This window comes from Xiphias gladius, chromosome 4 (genome assembly GCF_016859285.1).
Source record: "Xiphias gladius isolate SHS-SW01 ecotype Sanya breed wild chromosome 4, ASM1685928v1, whole genome shotgun sequence".
In the NCBI taxonomy this organism is placed as follows: Eukaryota; Metazoa; Chordata; class Actinopteri; order Istiophoriformes; family Xiphiidae; genus Xiphias; species Xiphias gladius.
The window spans coordinates 19,036,654-19,057,779 of NC_053403.1; the positions used below are offsets into that span (position 1 = coordinate 19,036,654).

General features: G+C 39.6%; 1 protein-coding gene across 2 annotated transcripts in view; it reads left to right on the forward strand.

Moving 5' to 3' along the window:
* The window catches only part of nrxn3b (neurexin 3b), a 270,387-nt gene that overhangs the window by 194,281 nt on the left and 54,980 nt on the right, over window positions 1-21,126 (forward strand). For both annotated transcript variants that reach the window (XM_040125526.1, XM_040125524.1), the window contains one exon: window positions 8,432-8,613. In XM_040125526.1, the coding sequence (XP_039981460.1) occupies window positions 8,432-8,613 (182 nt within the window). The remainder of the gene's footprint in view (window positions 1-8,431; window positions 8,614-21,126) is intronic.

Sequence of the window (21,126 nt, forward strand, 5' to 3'; positions counted from 1 at the left end):
CAGCCTGCACAATCCTCTGGGGCAGATTCAATTATAAATGATGCTTTCACTCTGAGCCATCTTGGAATCCCTTATTCTTTAGGAGATCTTCTTCACCTAATCTGCAGTAGGGTTTGGTGTGGCCTGCCTCTCAAGTGATATGTCCCACACACATTGTGTGCCATGCATTATGAATGATGGGAAGGACACACTCATGTACTAATTTTGCTGAGAGAAGTGTGAACATCAACACTAGAGCTGCAAATACTAATTTTCAACATAGAAAGGAGCAGGATTGAGTCAGGTTTTACACTTGTGGAAGTGTCGTAGCTATTCATCTGAGATGGTGTGTTTATGCCATCTCAGACCTCCTGCTCCACCTGCCGATCTTTTTTCTGTCTGTCTCTTTTTCTTTTAACCAGCATCCTTCTGTGTCTCTCCTACCTCATACCTCCTTTAATTTCATCTCTCTGCAACGTGTCTCTTCACTCACTAAAAATTGTGCTGGTGGCAGTGTGCAGAACTTAAGTCATCAGACAGGTCTTCTTTGTAGCGTAGAGTGCTGCATGGATCTCAGTTGCAACCCCCCTCTCCTTCTTCCCCCAGTCTCTGAAATCCTCTTCAAAACTCCCTCCCTCTTCCTCAACCTCTTCCTTTTCCAACAATAGAGAATAGGAGCTGACATCTCCAGAGAACTGAGAAAAAAATAATTTAAAGCTCTTCGCCTCTGTCCGCTTGCCACTACAATAGAGAAGAGTACCAGTAATGCAGCAGGAGAGGAAACAGAAAGGAGGTAGAAAGAGAGGGGGGCATGAGGGTGAGACTAGCTATCCGACTTTTACAATAATAAGGGGGGAGTTGTTATGGATCACCTTCTGCGGGGTGTGGGGTTGGTCAAGACTGTGTGCTCATATTATGCCTTTGCAGTGCTACATGAAGCTAAAGAGACTTTTTTCTTAATGGGTGTCTGTGAGTCGATCTTCCTGTTCCTCAGTAGCCATCTGAGGATGATTTGACATGCCTGTGAGTAAGGAACCAATGTTACAAAGCCTTTTCCTGTTCCTCTGAGAAGGGGGGGGGTCATCTCAGACTCACATCTATGCCACTTGACTCTATCTCCATCTGTATTTCACTTTTCTCCAAGTCATTCCTCTCTCCTCCTGCAAAAAGGGACTCTTTCGCAGCTCTCCCCTGTTCACCACATCTCCCACCTCTGCCTCAGGGACATGATACCAATGGCAAATCAAGCTGTTTATTCATGGAAATATGTCAAGTATTGTCCCTGTCAGTGAAGGGTGGTGAAAAAGGTGACCTTTTTGACTGAGCCGTCTCACCCTGTGCTGCATCTTCGGAAGTCATTGCACCTGAGCAAAAACTATTTACTTACATTGAACATTAATTTCAAGCTACAGGGAAGAATTAACAGTTATGAAAAACATACAGTACATTAATCCTTTATCAGTTGGTTAGTTCATTATTCTAGCTAAATTAGTCCCAGGAAAAATGTTCAAGCAAGTTGAAAAGGGTGGCAAATAGCATCTTGTGGCCAAAATCTGTCCCTCCATTAAGTGCATTGAGTTTGGTAACCTCACATAACTCCCACCATAGCCTGCCCAACTTCAAACTGAGCTGAGATCTAATTAATCTGAATGAATTAAAACATCTGTGTGGGTATGCAGGGTCTGCAAAATGTCGTACTACATACAGTACCACTCTATGGGCAGCTGGACAAAATATTACACACCTCTCAGTATCGCAGTCCATCTGAACACATGGGATTTATTGCAGGAAACTGTATTAGACTGCATTAGTTTTAGATATGTGTACCTGATATACTGGCAACTGAATACACTGTAGGTTACATCAATAGAGTTTTAACAGTTATTCAATTAATTGATTGGTCAATTGACAAAATTAACTGGATTATCAAAATATTTTGATTGTCGATTAATCACTTAAGTTGTTTTTCAAGCCAACATTTGCTGGTTCCAGCTTCTCAAATGTTAGGATTTGTTGTTTTTTTTTCACGTATGATAGTTAACTGAATATTTTTAAAGTTTTGGACTGTTTGTAAGACAAAATAAGTAATTTAAAGACACGACCTGGGGCTCGAAGATATTAAGTTTTTCCATTTTTTTAATGTTTTGTTTTGTTTCTTTGTTTTTGACATTTCATTTTTTTTATTAAATTCATCGCGGGACTGCAACAGTGAGCACAACAGTTGACATTGGTTGTTTCTCTAACACACCTGCACTTCCTTTGCACTAACACCAACAACTGACTCCAACAACTGTCAAAACTTAATCTCACTGCAGCAGAAAGGCCTTAGCTTGTCTTTGCATTGTCAGACAACTCTACCAGAAATACAACCACTGTAGTATTTGACTGCTCAATCCCAGCAAGTGGAGCTGCTTCCCAGCGGCTCAGACTTGATCATCTTGACTACTAGTGCTGCTTTGCAGCCCAAGCAGCAGCAGAAGCTGCCTGAGCCTCTGCCTCACTTTGTTGCATTTGCTAGTGGGCTCTGGTTCATAAAGTTAGAATATGACTCTGACAAAATGTTATACAAAGTAGAATAATCCATACAATCCTCTGTATGCAATTTGTAGTCTGGGAAATAACTTTCTAAGCCATAAATGCAGACTGTGTTGTGTTATCACAAGGCAGTTTTTCTGCCACCTTTAACATTCCTTTAGCTTTCCTTCAAGTGTACACAAGTTCCCTCCAGTAACCATACCTGACACAAAATAACTATATAAATAGAAAAATTAATTAGGCCAAAAACACAAGTATTTTAAAATTTTGTAAATAAATTTTGGTGAGAAACCATAAGAACATGTGTGTCTTAATTCCAGTTTTGTATGTATTTTACAGTCTTTTGTCTGCCCATATATCATAATACAGCTCTAGCTGTCTGAAAACAACCTTCCACTTTTCACTACATACGGTCTGTCCATTTTGTCTCTCTTTTCCGTTTATCTTCCAATTCTATTACCCCTGGTTTTTGGTGCATGAATCCATATACTGTGGTAATGCTACCACGTATTATAGCAGGGAAACAGACAGTGTAAATCATTCAAGGCTGGCTGTTTTCTTTACATAACCATTCTTTACAACACACTGCCCTTCATCAATCATATTCTGCATTTTGTTTAGTGTTGCTGATGAAAGATGGGACACATGGTCACCATGTGTGGTGACAATGAGGAGACACTGCATTTTAGAGTGTACTGTATTTGCCATAGAAATGCATTAAAAGTCCAACAGCAAACGTACACACATAGACATCTATAGTATTTTAGCCATTTGCTATAACTTGCTTCTGGCAGCTGATTGAGGATACAGCAAAAGAGAGAGAGGGAGAGAGAGAGAGGATTCAATCATCAGTCTTGTCCCTCATTCTACCCCAGAAGGGAGAAGCAACAGGAAATATGAATTATGAAATGATAAGAGGTTGTAAAATGGAGATAAATCCCAGTGATTACACAGCCAGGTATCTCACAATTTGATTCCTCTGTCGATGATTCTTTATTTTGGTTGTATGAAGGACAGCAAGCCTCATAATTCCCCATATATGAAGCACAGCACAGCAAGGAAAAGCATTGTGATGATAGAGTTCTTTTGAACGTGATTGAGGAAGCAATTACATTTTGCATATCACTTTCAGGATTTTTTTTTTTTAATGCTACTCTTTCTTTTCCTCATTCTACGATGGCAGAAAATTCGACCAAATCAAACCATGTTTGTCTTCTTTTTCAATCCCCTGGGGAGCCAGCGCTGCAGAAAGCCCAAGAGATAACAAGGGGAAAGACATAAAAGCACATAAACAACACACACACACAGACACACACACTGACACACACACACGCACACACACGCACACACAGCAAGGAGAAAGGAGTGTGTGTGTGTGTGTGTGTGTGTGTGTGTGTGTGTGTGTGTGTGTGTGCTTTGGGAGGTTTGTGCAAAGTTAAGACTCATTCATGTCTATGCAGATGACTTTGAGTGTGTGTATGTGCATACATACTTACACAGAGAGTAAAAGTTTGTAGCATTTACCTACTGCAGTTCTGTGCCTTGTGGGTAGCCAGTAGTACCACCTTTTTTCTGTGTGGCTGGGGTACACACATGCAAACAAGGGTACACAACCAACCCAATCCAACTTCCCAAAAAAAAAAAAAAAGAAAGCGGTTGGACAGCGAGTACCAGTCTTTTACTGTAAGTCTTCTACCAGTTGCCTCTAAAGAGAGGGTTTCATCACAGCATGGTGTGAAGCCTGAATACAAGCAAATATCCAGCTATAATAGATGTACGCCATCCCAGCTGCACTAATCTTTTTGATCTTTTATAGATAGCATTGTTGCCTGTATACATGCCTGTAATAATGTATGTAAAAGGTTTTTCATTAGGTTTTTTTCATCACCATACACTGAATAAGTTTTATGGGCAAAATGTGATCCACCAAGATCTTTCCAACTGGTTAACTGGATTGATACCAGTGATCTTCCACAATTTCTGCCCCCATGTGAAACTTCTGTATTCTCCCCTTTTTGCCTTCTTTTCGCTAGTTGGGTAATGTCACGTGGGAGCCTGAAGGACAGGACATAGTTCTGTTCTGCAGACAGGTGTCCTGACCTTCTGTCTGCTCTCCCATGCCTCAGGGGACCTCTGTGAAATAGAGGCCAAGGCTTTGACCTACTCTATCATCTACAGTTTGTCTCTAAACTGAGGCACACTGCAGATGCAATGAATCAAAACACTGGTGAAAAATATATTAGTACAGTGCCATTATTTAAAAACTAAAACCATTGATTTTTAATGTTCATATAGAGATATTTTATTATTATTATTATTATTATTATTATTATTATTATTATTATTATTATTCACTATCAAAGAATAATCAAGGAAAATCAGTGTTGGTCATTATTTTCTTCAGAGGGCTTTCTCTCTCCCAACCCTTCACTCACAAATCAACGGAGCACCCATATGCTACAATTAGATTTCAGATGGCCTCCCTCCAGTACCCACTGGCCATGGCAAGATTGCATTATTCAAAGATGGAGATGAAAGTCCCCTCTGATCCACCAAAAATAACATCTTGTGCAGTAATCTGTTTGTAGATTTGATTCCTTTGATGATTTTTTCCCTGCAGCTGGCTTTTCTCCAGGTCTACATAGCTGTGAAAGCCATGGTATTTTGAACACATAATTTCTGCTGTAACTGGCATAATGCTTCAACCTTGTAAACAATGATGGTTCTACGTTGTCAGCGCCCATCTCTTAAAGAATGCCAAAAATTACCACGGTAGCAGATGAAAAGTCTGCAGTAATTACAGGAGAGAAAAGAAAGGGTCACAGGAATGGTTACAAAACAGCGCAAACTTTGAAAAGGACTTTCATAGCCATTTTCCAAGAAGCAAAAAACAAATTGGACTTCTTTTACCTTATTGGTTTAATGTATTTTACTTGGTCAAGTCTTATTGCACTGTTACCAAGAAAATCAAGATAATCACTTTGTCACACTTTTAATAGGTTGACCTATTAATGAACCAAGTTATTTCCAGACAATGAATGACATTATTTTTTTGTTTAAACTCTTGCATTTTTAATTAGATGCACATTTTAAAATGTTTTTGCCAAAGTACTCGTGAGGTATTTGTGCTAATGTAAATGTAGAGAACATATAGGTGCAAACAGTGAAAGCAAGTAGTACATGTTGATTTTTTTTATTTATTTGATTTATTTGTTATTTATTTCAATAAAGAAAAGCTGTAGCCTTTTTTTCCATTTTGGCACTCTGCCCTGAGTGTAGCTAATTCTTTAAACCTGGTAAAAACCTTGGAAAGAATATTGTTTATTAACAGTTTTGGGGCAAAGTTATTGCCCAAGGAGGTGTTAGTTGAAGTAGTTGGGAGTATGCATTTTAAAACATGCTAGAAATGTTAAAATATGCTATTGCTTACTCTCACGTTCATGTAATTAGTCTTTTTGCAAAATGGCTGAAATTCAGTCATACTGGTGCTCCTTACAAAAACACTGTCACCTGGAAAAGCCGTCTTGAATTAGTAAAGTTATTCAAATGAAAATCTTGACCTTGGGAGTTTAGCTACTTGCTACAATTCTACATTCATTCCACAGTAGCTAACCATCCATACAGTTCTTTTTCTCTGTTGAAATCTTCAGATGAGTATCAGAAATGATGCCACACACTACTTTTGCACAATTTATTAGTTAGTATGCAGTGGACTTCCTCTCTGAGTGGAAATACAGCCAGTGCAGTCTGGGCCCAGGAGATTGTTAGGGAAATGTGCTACATTCTGGCGATCTCTGGTTCTCTCTCTTCTCTGTACTTGTGCAGATAATCACCCACTTGTGTGATTGTATGTGAGAAGCCAGCATGTTTTGAGTGTTTGTGTGTATGCACACGTGTTTGCACACTTTTATATAGCTGAGCATCACGATGTGCATTTGTGCCTCTGTCAATCTGCCTGTTTGTGTGTGTGTGTGTGTGTGTGTGTGTGTGTGTGTGAGTGTGTGTGTGTGTCAGTGTGTATTTAATTCCGAACATTGTCTTCTTGAAACGCTAAGCAAATCTCCTCAATGTGATAATTGGCTCCCTGGGGTGCTTGTATCTTTGCTGCTCATCATCATCATCCCCTCCAGAAAAAAAGACTGTGTGTTAGATGAGATAGACGAAGTTTGCTCGTTTGCTAGGGAAACTGGTCCCAAGTCTGCCTGAACTCTTTTGGCAAGAAGAAACTTTGAGGCAATGAGACAGCAGGGTCAGATCCGATGTAACTTGGCTGCAGGCTTCTTCAGACAGACGCAATGCCATGGAGGAAATGGGCTATTTTTAGGCAGGTGGTACATAATGCAAACATCAGCTCCAGTTGTTGCAATGTCATTGAGAGCAATCAAGAGATTGTATTGTTTGTTTTCAGGAAAAAAATGAAATCTCAAAGAGGTGTCTGTGTCAAACCAGCCATGTATGGTTGTTAGTTATAAATTGTGAAGCAGTTGTTTGAGGCTCGGGATGCTTCACTTGTTTATATATTTTTTATGTCACATAGTCAAACATAGTTGTTGGTTTGCAGTGCTGACACCTGAGGAGTGTGAAACGCAGACCTGTTTGTGGGCCTGAAGGCAAATAGAGACACTCATCTGGTCAATAGAGTCTCTTCCACTCCCCTACTCCCTCTCATCCATATGTTCCTACAGTCCCCAGGGTATTATGGACCACAAACCAGATTGTTGGCCCCTTCATAGGGGAAAAAGAGAGACAGCTGGGCACCCATCACAAGGCCAAACAGATGTTCAGGTGACTTGGAGAGGAAGTGAATGGAAAAGAGAGGGACGGCAGGGGAGGAGACAGAGGGAAAAAGGTGACGTGGAAGAAAGGGATGTAGAGGGATGATGGAGGCAGAAAAATGAATTAAAACATTGATACAAGAACTCAGATACATCATTAGCAATCCCCTGTCAGCCTCTGAGGTGAACCAAATGCTTTCCACTATCCTTAGGCCACAGGAGTCTGTTTCGTCTCCCATATTGATTCACCCACCATTCTATCTGCTGTAGGTCTCATGCCTTTGATCTCTTGATTATCTTTGCTTAAATGTGGATGAGATGGCTAAGGGGCTCAATGATTCAGTGTTTTAATCCTGACGCACCTTAGGGAACATTCAGAAGTTGGAATTGAATCTGACCCTGCAACCAAATAATGAAACTTTTCTCTTTTTTTCTGCTCCATTTAATGAAAAAAAAAAAGAAATCCACAAACAACTTCTACATATTCTGTGGCTCAGGGCCAAACCTAATCCAATCAGAGCTTCTAATCTGACACAAATCTGCATAGTGTCTGATGTAATAGTGAAAATTTTCAACATTTTGTTGAAATCCCCCCTCCGGTGCTGAAGCCCTTTTTCCTACACTGCATTTGTCAAAATAAAACCAGACAAAAGGTTATTCGATTTTTTCCCCCCTCTTCTCTCTTTTCTTGTGCCAGCCTTTGTTCTTTGGTTGCAGGTCTCATATATAATGCATGAGGATTGGGAGGCTTATCCCATTCTGGCCATACTGGCTGTTATTCCATGGAAAGAGGCTATATTTAAAAGCTGGATAGGTCAAAGATGGTGCCAGGGGAGTCACTGACTTCCTCCCAAAATGTGGTAGTGGCTGAATACCATTAAAGAAACTTAAAATAGAACTCAACACAATTACATTGAAGCAGTGGCAAGGTAGTTGTAAAGGAAATACAGCAGACTTAACCCCCAATAGAGGTAGTTTGAATCCAGTTTTGTCAGAAAAGTGTTGTGATGACACTGGTGTTTAGTTAGACTATGTTTGTAAATCACAGAATTGAATTTAACCCTATCTCTTTGATCTTCTTCTATTTCTCCTACAACAAATCTAATTTCTTCCATTTTTCTTTACTTCTTTTGTTATCACAGCTGGCACCACCTACATCTTCGGTAAAGGAGGGGGTCTGATCACATATACGTGGCCCAACAATGAGCGGCCGAGCACACGGACGGACCGGCTGGCAGTGGGCTTTAGCACTACCATCAAAGACGGCATCCTTGTCCGCATCGACAGTGCCCCACGTCTAGGTGACTACATCATGCTCCACATTGTAAGTACTAATGTTGTCCTTTCAGTCTTCAGCATTCAACAGCTTAGTGTCACTCACTCATGTAATTAATTTAAGGCTAAACATCTGGTTCAAGCTACTTACGAACAGTATCTTATACATTCAATTATCCTAAACTAGTTTCTTGCTGTCAATAAATACTCATATATTTTTAGCTTTACAACCACAAGCATAACAGGAGCTGGCCAAGATGATGACCACAAACAAACCTCTGAGTCATTTTTCAAGGTTTACTTATTGCAGTCTTCAGACCAAATTCAAACCATCATTAGCGAATTGAATTATACAAAATGTGCAGATATATAAAAGAAAAAAAATAGACAACTCACTCAATACTCTTGCCTCCCTAGTCTCTGCCTGCCATCCTCTTCCAGAAAAATCCTACTTTTCCACCACCTTCAAACTGATGCCCAGCATGAATAATGAATGGTTCTCCATACATATGCAGTGTGTTCCCACATGTTGGAGAACATGATAGAAACCAAGGGGCTGCAAGTTGGAATTCCTGGCCAGTCAACTGTGCATCCATGCAGCTTCTTAATAATCTCAGTTTGTTACCTTATGTTTGACTCGTTTATATAAGCATTAAGTATTTACATGATCATCAACAGCAGTTAGATGAATGCAGGGGCTTCAAATCAGTTCGGTGGAGGTAAGTAGAGGTGGTGGTGGTGGTGGTTGGGGGTGGGAGAGTTGCTGCTGATGCCATGTGAAAAAAGATGTGATGATGAGGAGGAACTACAGTTGCTAAAACAGATTGAAAGTATTTTGCTTCTTAAAGAGCTCCCCTCATCTCCTGAGTGCTGGCCATGTGGTGCAGAAATGCAGCCATCTGCTCTGCAAAGATGAACGCCAACAAGAAGCAGTTTTGAGCTGCCTTTAAAGTATAGAGAGATGACATAAATGTGTGTGTGTGTGTGTGTGTGTGTGTGTGTGTGTGTGTGTGTGTGTGTGTGTGTGTGTGTGTGTGTGTGTGTGTGTGTGTGTGTGTGTGTGTGTGTGTTTGCATATGTGTATAGGTGAGAAAGGAAGTGGAGTGGCATTTATAGAGAGAAATGATAAAGATTTACAGTAGCTTTTGAGGGCGATGTGGGTTAGTCTCCCTGCATGTTTCTAACAGGATGAGTAATTGCAGGAACCTCTAAAGGAAGGAAAAGGAATGCATTTTTTAATTCTGCTTTTTAGATATTACAGCATAGCTAGCCAAGCAGGGTATCTCTAATAATTTGGCTGCGAGTCGTTGGGCAGCAAATGTCTTCATTCCGCCAGTCTCATGGCGCTAATGAATTTATTAATAGACAAAAGCAACTGGAAATTTTACCAGTTCATCCAGATAAGCAGCATGTTCTGAATATAGTGTAAGGGTGTGTTTTGTATTGCATGGGTAACATTACACTGCCAATATTTCAAATGATTTATTGACGGTCACGGGTGTACAAACAAAGTGGGTATCATTCAATATTAACAATTATAGCCCTAAACAATAAAATACTTGGCAAAAGTCCTAGCACTACAAAGTTCCCTTTTACCACAATTACACTGTTATTGACCAGAAACCAAATGAAGAAAGCCAGACTTTTTGCCACAGGTAAAGAGTAAATAATTCATTAGACCTTGAGTGAATATTTACCTTTTAGACTGGTGGATTTGGTTGCAACTTCAGGCAAATAAACCACTGCTTAACCTGCCAGTGTTTGTTGTTGTTATCTGGATAATACATTATAATTTGCCCCACATTAGACTTTATTACTCTCCAGTTTTGCAGTTGTGGAAATACTTGCTCTACCCATATTGTGGGTATTATCTAATTTTCAGAACAAGTTTGCTGCCTCTTCAAGTTTTATGTGTGGTCTATATGCTATTAAATTAGCAGATATTCCAGACTTCACTGAAATGTCATTAGATAATAACTGTTAATGACAGATGTCAGGTTTTGACTGTCAGCATTTTGCATTTAGCGATGAAACTGGAGGAAAAGGTTAAAGGCATTAAGCCTGTCGATTCTGGATATATATCTAACCAAAGGTCTTATCAGGCCCAGGGCCCTTACCTTAGCCTTTGCAATTATTAGGTCACTGCTTGAGAATCAGCACACTAAAGTCTAGATAGGCACACTATAATGTCTTAAACAGCTTAATATATGAGGTTGTAGAGTCAACAAAAAGGAAAATAACCTCTATAGTTTTACTCTCAGATTTTTCTTGCATAAAGAGTGAAGAGAAAAACAAACATTTTTAAGCAAGACCTAATCACTGCCTGCCTCCTTACTCCTCTCTCTTTACTTTCTTCATTATCTGCTCTCCCTCCTCTCTGTGATTAGCTTACGGCTTGTTTGGTAATCATTAATTAAAATGCTGATTGTAGCGTTTACATTTTAACTGCTAAGAACAACTGCATGCTTGGTTGAAAACTGAGGGGCAATTTCAAGTAATTTACGTAGGTGAGCACAACATATTGTTGTTGCTGGTATTTCATTTACAAGTTCATTTGATTTCTGAATGCAGAATGAATACCAGACGATGATCCTTGTCAGGGAACACCTTGTGCTTCATGTTGCATATAGGAAAATATTATCTAATGCTAAGATATTAACCTAAAGTTGCGTGGAAAACAAATATCAAAAATATTTGTTTCACAGGTGACTTTTTATGAAAGACAAGTCAAAGAGAGGGGCTTGTGGCAGTACTGCAGTGATTAGTAGTAATATGTGTGTGTATGTGGGGTACGTACACATTAAAGTTTGTGTATGTATGTTTAAATCCATGACAGAAAAACTTTAAGGGGCGGGCTAAATTTGCCTGTTGTGACTCACACAGTCTATCACCAGAGACTGCACTTGACTGCAGTTGAAGAATACCCAAGATGTAACAGACATAAACACACATGGACAGAGTGAGAGAAATCCTTCAGAATATCATCTACTACATGATAAACACAGGTAGAAAATTTTTCATGTAATTACAAGAGCAGTTACCACAAACAGACAAGACAGGACAATTAATTAGGCAACCTTAAAGAAACTGCATAAAGGACACTGGCATAAACTATTTAAAGTGATAAATCTTTAGGTGTTAGAAGGTGTTAAAAAAAATTAAATTTCACTCATAAACCACATTAGTAGTCACATTTTTATGGTTAGTACTTGTTTTTTACATGGAAATAAAAGCACATTTCTTGGTGATAATATTAACTGTCTTCATAAAACTTCTCCCGGCTGGATGGACAGATGCTCCAGTGTCTTAACACGCGCGTATTTTTCCTCTGACCTCAGCCGTCACATTTACAACACGCGCTCTCACACTTTCATCTCCATCCCTGGAGATATTTTAAGTCTTAACTCGCTCTCAAACAACATACATTGACAACCAATCAGGCTCATGTTTTTGAATGCAGTGACAGCACACAGACTTCCATTACCCACTTGAGTTTCCTCCTTATGCTAATTCATGGAGAGAAAAGGTGCGGCTTTTGGATAATTGAGACCCTAGTACAGACACTCAGACGTGGAACGAGATGAGTGGCTGTGGATTGTAAATGCTGCATTACAAAGACTATGCTGTATCCATTTTTGCATCATCCTTTCCTACATTACATTCATAAATACACAAATGCATGTATATTTTAATGTATTAATGCAGGAGTACAGATACATTATTCATTCTGTTTGTCACTCTTTTCTCTCACCATCCATCCATCAGTTTCTTTACTGTCTCTTTGTGTTTATGTCTAACAGTGTCTGTTTCCCCCATCTACCCTCCTGCTCTTACGTCCTTCTAGCAGACCTAATGTTAGGTGTTTGAGGTGTACCTGTGTGCATCAGCATGTATATGGCCAGAAATGTATTGCTTCTATCAAGTTTCCCTACCTCGGCAGGGAAAGATAGATATTATCACGGTTATGGCTCATGGCCTCTGATAACTTCACAGCTACTTATTTGACTTGTACTTCCTAACCTCCTACATTTGATTCCCCCCACGGAAATAAAAAGCTGAGAAATATGCCTGCAGCTGTTTTCACAACTAGTTGCATGCAGTACATGCGGTCATCATTATTGTAACTTTGTTGATAAGTATTTTTCAGAAGCTGAACAGCAGTCATTTTTATCTCCACTGCTTTATTATTCAGATTTTCCTAGTGACACAACAAGCTTTATTATTTCACCTGATACATGATTGTTAAACGTACCAACAAATAAATGTTATCAATATTTAATATCAGATTATTAGCACTATACCTTCCCTGGGGGTGACTTTTTCACAGCAGGCTGAGCTGAACTGGCATACTAGCTACCAGATGGTGAGTGTACATGTGTGTGCAAGGTAAACCTTTACATGCTACAGTAGGTAATTACATGAAAAGCTGTGAAACACTATATGATCGTAAGGAATATTAAATGTTTGTTTTTATTTGTAATTTTAAGGTTGTGTTTGGTCTATGAGTGGTATAAAAATCAGACAAGTTATATTTTACATTAAAGTCAGAATTAGCTTGACAATTTAGCCGTCTTTCATGGATGTCTTTTTAATTTGGAAACATTTAAAACTAGATTCTTTTGCTTTTAATCAGCGGTGGCAAATGTTGCTGATGTTTGTGCTGTTTGCTGATGTTTTTGTAGTCATGGCTGCATAAATGTGTTAGGGGACCTTAAGACAAGAAATTTGCTGTTTGACATTCCCACTCCCAACCCACAACTGTGCATTTTGTACGCACCATTTTGCCTCCACATTTCCTTCATTTAAGTTATGTACAGAGAACTAAACAGCACTCCTATAAGGATGCACAAATCCAACTTTTTCTCTCCCACTACAGATTCCATTACTTAATTTCTGGGTATCAACCAATACCAAGTACCAATCCGTAACCCTCTTTTTCTTGAATTTAAAATCTGTATAGCTCATTGTGATTCTCCTTTTACATAGAAGACATTTTGACGTATCACTGTAGGAAAAGCACAGGTGTAAATGGTAAAGTGAATGACCACTAGAGGGCTTTGTCACTTCAGTGTAAGCATGTGACATTTTGGGATACTTGCTAAAATGACTGAAGCTGTCGTTCTTGGGGGGACAGTCTCAAAACAAGCCCACTGGAATAATTTGTATGTATAAGATAATGAGTCCTGGCACTATGGCACTAAAAACTGCGGTTTTAATGAATGAATGAATTAACTGATTACAGAAACACTGAATTATCTGATGACACTGACAAAGAAACTTGATCAGTCACATCTGAAATATACCCAATCTGCTTAATGGGCAGTTATTTTTTGGATCAGTGATCCCCTAGCTCCTGTGCTGCAATAATGCTACTTGGCCTCACTTTTTCTGTGTGTCAATTAATTTGTGACAGTTTTATTAAACACTACTCTATTTAGGAATATCCACGATGTAAGTCTTTTTACTAGATTCCTATATAGTACCCCTCAACAACACATTGCCACAAGATAAGCTAATAATGCAGGACCCACTTAAATTGATGTTATACTTAAGTGGTGCAAATTAATTGCAAAACAAATTTGCAATTAATTAATTACCACCAACTATCATGCTTTAAACCTGGGACTTAAAGGGCCCCTGGGACCATGATTTAAGTTTTACTTGTTTTTTAAAGTGAGAGTTTCTCTTTCTCTTTTGTTATTTTGCAAAGGTTGAGCTTCTACAATACCTTGAGAGTAATGTTTTAAGAATATAAATGACTTGCAATGGTAGATGAGTTAATATTTTATATTTAATAATTGTAATTCACTAATTTTGACGTTGTTATAGGATTTTGTTTTATTAAATCTTTAGGAACAATGCTTGATCATAAAGTAACTCCCAGAAAATTTTCAGTAAAATGTCTGTACTCACAAAAAAGAATGAAATCTCACTATTGAATATTACAGAAAAAATATGTTTTTGAGTGTTGATTTAAACTTATCAAATCAACTTATAAACTTATTTGCTCCTCTGGTAGTAATGTCACTGACATTCAGGAGATGACACAGAATAATCAAAGAAGAGGTTGAGAGTTTGGTGCCAGTGGTTATTAATAATTAAAAACTTCAGCAGGTGCCTTCACTTTGACTGAAAACACAGAAAAAGATGCAAAGACACATTACATTACACCAAAAGCCTTTTTGGATTCATGTATTTTCTCAGACAGCACATAGATGTATACACACAAACATATGTAACACAAGCACTTGCACTCTTTATTTCTGCCTCTCTGGCTCTCATACACACCCACCCACTCACTCTGAGTTATTCTCTCAATTTCCGCAATGGCCATATACATATATAAACACACACACATTTCCACAGGCTCCTTCAACAAATTGTAACCATTTTATACTGGCACTGACACTCCAATATTCATGATACAAGGGCTCTTCAGGGACATCTGCCTCTCAGTCAGTCATGTCAACCAGAGGCACTTCGGAGGGGGAACAGGTTATGTAGCAGACCCTCTGACACACACACACATATATACAAATACACCACATCGCCCTCCTACCCCTATTTCAGAAGAGCAACAGGAAGTAATAACCGCTCAAACTGGACAAACAGAGTAACATTATTACAATGTACCCATGTGGTCCCTGGCCTTAGCCCTGGCCTCAGCAATGTACAGTATATTTCATGGATTAAGATGACGAGTTCAATGAAAAACAACAAACAGTGTGCCTCCCTCTCCTTACTTTGCTCTCTGACAGCCACTCCCCTCGGGGATGCTCATGTTTTCTCAGTTTCATGATAGCACATGAATCCCATTGTCAGAGTGAGGTAGAGACAGAAGGAGGAGGACCATTCTGTACATCCAAAAGTAGAATAAATACAAGAGGCTGAATGAAAAAGAAAAAAAATAGAATAAGAAGAGGAGGTGGGAGGATAGGAGTTGAGGAGGGAGATAGAGAGATGTGAGTGTTTCAGAATTCAGAGCAGGATCAGAGACAAACTTGGCTCAGATAGGTCTCACAGCACACAAGCACATTGGCTGTGAATTCCAAATTATTTGTTGCCTTACTGTCTCACTCTGAAACCACCCACCCCCAGCCACCAATATTGTCCCTCTTCTCTCTTGCTCCTTTTTTATCTCTCTCTTCTCTCTTTTTCTTCTATAGTGACACAATACTATTGTTTTCATACTAAAGGTTAGATTGGGCAATGGTAGGGGGTCAGTCAGTGGTCCGATTTCAGCTGCAGTGCGAAAAACAACTGTACTAAAGCTCCTGGTTGAAGCCAAGGGCACACACAGGTACAAAGCCCCAGCCCCTCCTTTGTAGAACCCCCCACGCTAAAAGACGTTTGTAGTTATTTTGTGTCTCTTTGTGGTAATTTTTTGTCTCTTTTTGGCCTGGATGGCCCGTTCGGCAATCCAGTGTGAAAGACATAGTGACAGTCTGACAGAGAATTATCAGCCAACAGCAGAAACATTTTAACATATTTCAGCTCATTGTTTTGGTTTTACAGCCAGCAACTTTACTAATTTGGTAAGTGTAGGCAGCTTTTTTCCATGATACTGCCTGCTTAGCACCAAAGGTAAAGAGCCAGATATTTTCCTCAGAAGTTGGTAGAGACCAAAAACAGCTAAAAGACAGCAAATATTGGACTGTTTCCTAACACATTCACCGTATCAACTTTAGTATCTGCACAACACTTGTCCTAACTACACATACTGTGACTCTTACTTTAAGTAGCTGCACTGTCTTAGATGGAGACAGATGCTCTCCGAGATCAAAGTGCCTCACTTCAGTCAGCAGCGGTATCATTTTATAATTTCCTCTATTTACCCAGCTCCAGATGCTATGCTATGTGTGCTTGAGTGATGAGCGGGACAGCTTGCGACGAGCACCTAATGAAAGATCAGAGGGATTTGGAATCGATTGAGGTGTATCTCACACAGAAGACTAGGTGCCTAGGTTTCTCCTAAATCCTCCCGCAAGGCTCGGCCTTACTCTATTACAGCCACTCTCTGCTCCTCTGCCGTCTCTCACCTGAGCCGCCACAGGACAAAGAGGCAGATAGGAAGACAGAGATGGAGAGAGAGGGAGGGGAGGGGTAAAGCCAAATAAAAGAAAGAGATTCACATTTGAGCAAATTGACTCCCTTTCGGATTATGGACAAGAAGGGGAGATGAGGAATTGCGGGCCTGCTGAAGTGATAAACGTCAACATTAGAATATAAATCTAGTGGAAAGAAGGCAAGAGAAAAAATCTTCTGCCATCAGTATCAGCAACAGTGTGGCAGATTGGCTCACTCACAAACACACACATACATACAAATATGTACCCACTGCAAATTTATTCATGGAGGATTAAGCGCCCGCTGGCAAAAAAAAAAGGGGGGGAAGCAAGAAGTTGTTTCTTTTCTCTCTCTCTAAAAATGAGAGGGGATCAAATTTAAGTGCGAGGCTCCTTCACAGATTGAGTGAAAATGTGAAAGTGAGTACCTGTGCATTTTACCAAGTGCAGTTTCTATTTATTTAAGCCTCCCATTATTGAGTCCCACCATGACAAAGCTCTATTGACAAGGAGACAAAAAGACCATATCACTTTTTTATGAAGCTGGGATCATCAGAAAACCAATCTATAGGGATAAAAGATATTTCCTACTGGCTGGCTCCTATATAGAATTATTATAAGCACTGAGTGTATCTCTGAGTTTTATTGATTCTCAAGCATTCCGAGCAGGCAGTGGGGCAGATGGCCAAGGACGTGACAGTTAAGTCTTCCATCTCCACATCTCTTGTTCTGCTCTTCCATTGCCCTCAGCCATTTCCTCTGTCTCTATTGTGGAAAAAAAAAACATATTTCCTATTTTTTATGGGAACTCCAATTCTGCAAAGTACTCCTTCTGTGCCTCAGCAGGAACACACACGCATAGACACATCACATTTCCTTTCAGGTCAAAGCTGAGTCCAAAGTGGCCACAGACCCCAATTGAATCAGGTCTGATTGGGCGCCCAAGTCAACCAATTTTTAACCTGATGACATACATTATGTGCCTTTGAGATGTGTATGCATGTGTGTTGATTGATTAGAGCTTTTTCTGGCTGGTTCATAGTTTTTGCAAGGGGAAAGGATCAGTTAAATCAAAAGAAAATGGAAGAAAATATCTACTCCTGTAGTTTGAACTATCATATTTAATCAATACGTGATCCCACTGCATTCTGACAATTATTTTCTGGTGGAGTATTTACCCTATATTTTTTTCATTTTAATTCCAGTGTACCTGCATTGGCACTTTCTCAAAGTAACATGTAGGAATTGAATTTGGTAAAATCGCAGCAGAAAACAGAGAGGTAATGTTTTATCTTACAGGTCCTATAATTTCCTTCTAATCAGAAAGAAACTGATTTATAACCTCAATTTCTTAGAGAGACTCTTGGAAAGGGCAATTGCAGGAAGAATAGACACAGTATTCAACTGGTGCACCTTCTTACGAGTTGATGGTGTAAACCAAAGTCAGGACACATCTTGACACAGCTGAACATTTGTTTAGTTATAATTTTCAGGCAAGAATAAAATCGGACAAATATATAAGTTGAACAAATGCATGAATACTTACCTGGTTTTAAATGGATCTCTGTCAGGTATACAGTCATCAAGGTTTTAGGCAATTCAAATCAACAATCATTTATAAACCAACAACGTAACTTTTATATAATCCCTACATCTATATGTAAACTTTCTTAAACTTAGCTCAAAGAAATAAGTGTTTATTTGCAATGTGTACTTGCAGTGTGTACCGTCTAAGAACATTTAGTCTGTTTTCCCTACAAATAGTATCAAAGTTCTTTCCAAGAGACTCCTAGGAAATTACTAAAGGGGAACTCCACTGAAACAAACATCAAACATAAAAGTCAGTTTACTTGTGGCTCTGGAGGAGCTGTAACCACTCTTAAAAAAACTCTGATTTTCTCATCTGAGAAACTAACTCTGATTGTGTCATAGTGATGTCATCAGGGTTATTTCAAATTCATAACAGAAATTCTGCTGTTACAAACTGGGGTTGTGGAGGTGGAGTGAGCATCTACAAGGCGGTAGGGTCTAATTAAAAAAATACTATTTTCGGAAAGCGTGTGTGTGTGTTTGCCTGTGTGTGTGTGTGTGTGTGTGTGTGTGTGTGTGTGTGTGTCTGTGTGTGTGTGTCTGTGTGTGTCTGTGTGTGTGTGTCTGTGTCTGTGTCTGTGTAAAACAGTCCTTGCTTGATTACACCCGTTGGTCCTGTTCTCTGGAAGATCTAGAGGGCCATAACATAACAGTGTGAGTATGACAAAGATGACATGTTAAGACAATGGACATGGATGAGCTTGAGCCACCAGAGCCTCCCCTCCCTCCCCTCTCCGACTTTCACAAGACCCCTTTGATTAAATTGGTTTGAAGGCTGAAGAACACGTGGTTAATTTATTCTTCCCACATTATCTTTAATTCATTCACATCTTGTTGGAACATGCCAGACTGGCCAAAGACAAGAATGAAAAAAAACATGCTTTTCTTGACTTTTTTGATGGTTTAACCCGCTCATTCACTTGGCAGATTTACTGAAAAATACAGTATTCATTATAAGAAGTATGTTCTTGACATACACATGATGCAATTGCACAAATTTTAGAAAAAAATTGATTTGGCTGTTTTGCAGTGTTCATGGTGTTGAATTCCCCCAACCTGCGCATGTGTTTTCTAGCAGGCTTCTGCCTGGAAAGCAATTAATGTCATTTGGAGCGAAGAGGGACCTCATGACTCATTACATATGCCTTTTGCTCGGAAAAGCCTCCAAGGGGCTTTCTCCTCTTGTATGCCAATGCTGCCACTCGGGGGTTGGCACAAGTTGGATAACACTCTAATTATAAAATTCACTATGAAAAATGTCTTCTGCAGTGCTGGCAGGGATGAGATTAGACCTTGTTTTGGCTTTAGTTTATTTGATTGTGCCCCCAGACTTTATAGCTACTGTATGGATACTGTGGGCTTTTGATATTTGTGCAATTATTTTCTAACTTCCTGGAGTCTAAGTTTTTTGACAAGTTGTTTTTTGAAAACCTAAATGGTTAAATTTTGCAAATGTTTTGTAGAAATCTGTCCCCCAACTCACTGGCAACTGATGAGAAAAAAATGATGAATGTTGACAGTGACAGCCATGTATTTGTGACATGACACAAAGCATTATCTGACAGTAGTGCACAAGCTTAGCTGTCAGCTCCAACAGAAAGGAGGGATTGAAATACATCATATGCATTTTTATGCTATAACCTGTGTTAACAGTCTTGCTGAATGGACAAGGAGGCCCATCTGTGCCTTGCATGGATGATCCTGGTGGACCTCCCCTCTCTACTACCGTAACCTGTTCACAGTCCTGGCTTAGTGGAGCGCACACTGACAAATAGCAGGAGCAAAAGGAAGGAAGGAGGTAGAGAGAATGAGATAGAGGACAGAGACAGTTACGGCTAGAGAGAGGTGGTGTTGATGGAGAGAGTGAGCAACAGAAAAGCATGGGAGACATGGAGAGAGAGGTAAACAGATAGTGGTAGAGAGAGTGAGTGCAGTGTGTCTAATCTTCCTTCAGGAACGACAGTGTAGGGATGCCTTCTATGACAGATAAACTCAACCAACAGCGAGCCCGAAATGATGGACACCCACTGTGTGAGTCTCCACAGCATCTGGCACGGAGAAAGGAAGCAGCACCCCGTTTCTGTACAGCTTTGGTGGGAGAAGAGGAAGATAGTAGTGGGTGGGCGATTTTGTTAGTGGGGCATGGGAGCAAGGAGGTGAAAAAAGAGCGTGAATAGAGTAATGTTTGCTCTAGTGTGGAAAACAGATGGGGAAGGAAGCAGCAGGAGATGTTGTTTTTATTCTCTTTCTCTCAGTCTCTCTGTCCTTCACTGTGTTGACGATTGTTTAGGTTTTAAGGGAGGGCTGGACTAGCCGTATGAATTATTAGTCACCTGTTTGTTTTTGGCTTTTAATTGAGATACTACACATGCATGAACAAGCTTTCTATTTCTCCTAATTCCATGGAGTATGGTGCAGTCACTGCATTAGCTAAGTAAAACTGACTTTGAAAGTCTCTGCAGTTATATGTGTTTTTGTTGGGCTGAACTGCTCTTTGTCTCTTTTTCTGCAGATAAGTCTTTAAAAAAACAAGCCAACTTCAAGCCAAATGGTCAAATTTGGAAGGAAAATTTGACTTTGTATTTAAAAGAAAACCTATTCCAGATGAGGATAGCCCTTTTGCTAAAGTTTACCTTCTCTCACACACGTCAAAATTGATATATCAGAGTGTATGTGCTTGTTTCCACCTCTTCCAGCCTTCAGTATGCACGCAATGCTTCCGAATACTTTCAAGCAGTCAAGGTGGCCGAGTCTGAATATGTGGGTTTGCTTGTATGTGTGCTTTTTTGTCTGTGTGTGACGCAGCAATCAGTCTTCTGCAGTCTTGTTTGGGAGCAGCGACACAGGCACACAGACCATGAGAGTCACTGTGACATTTAAAAACAACCTCCCACTGTCTTGCAAGA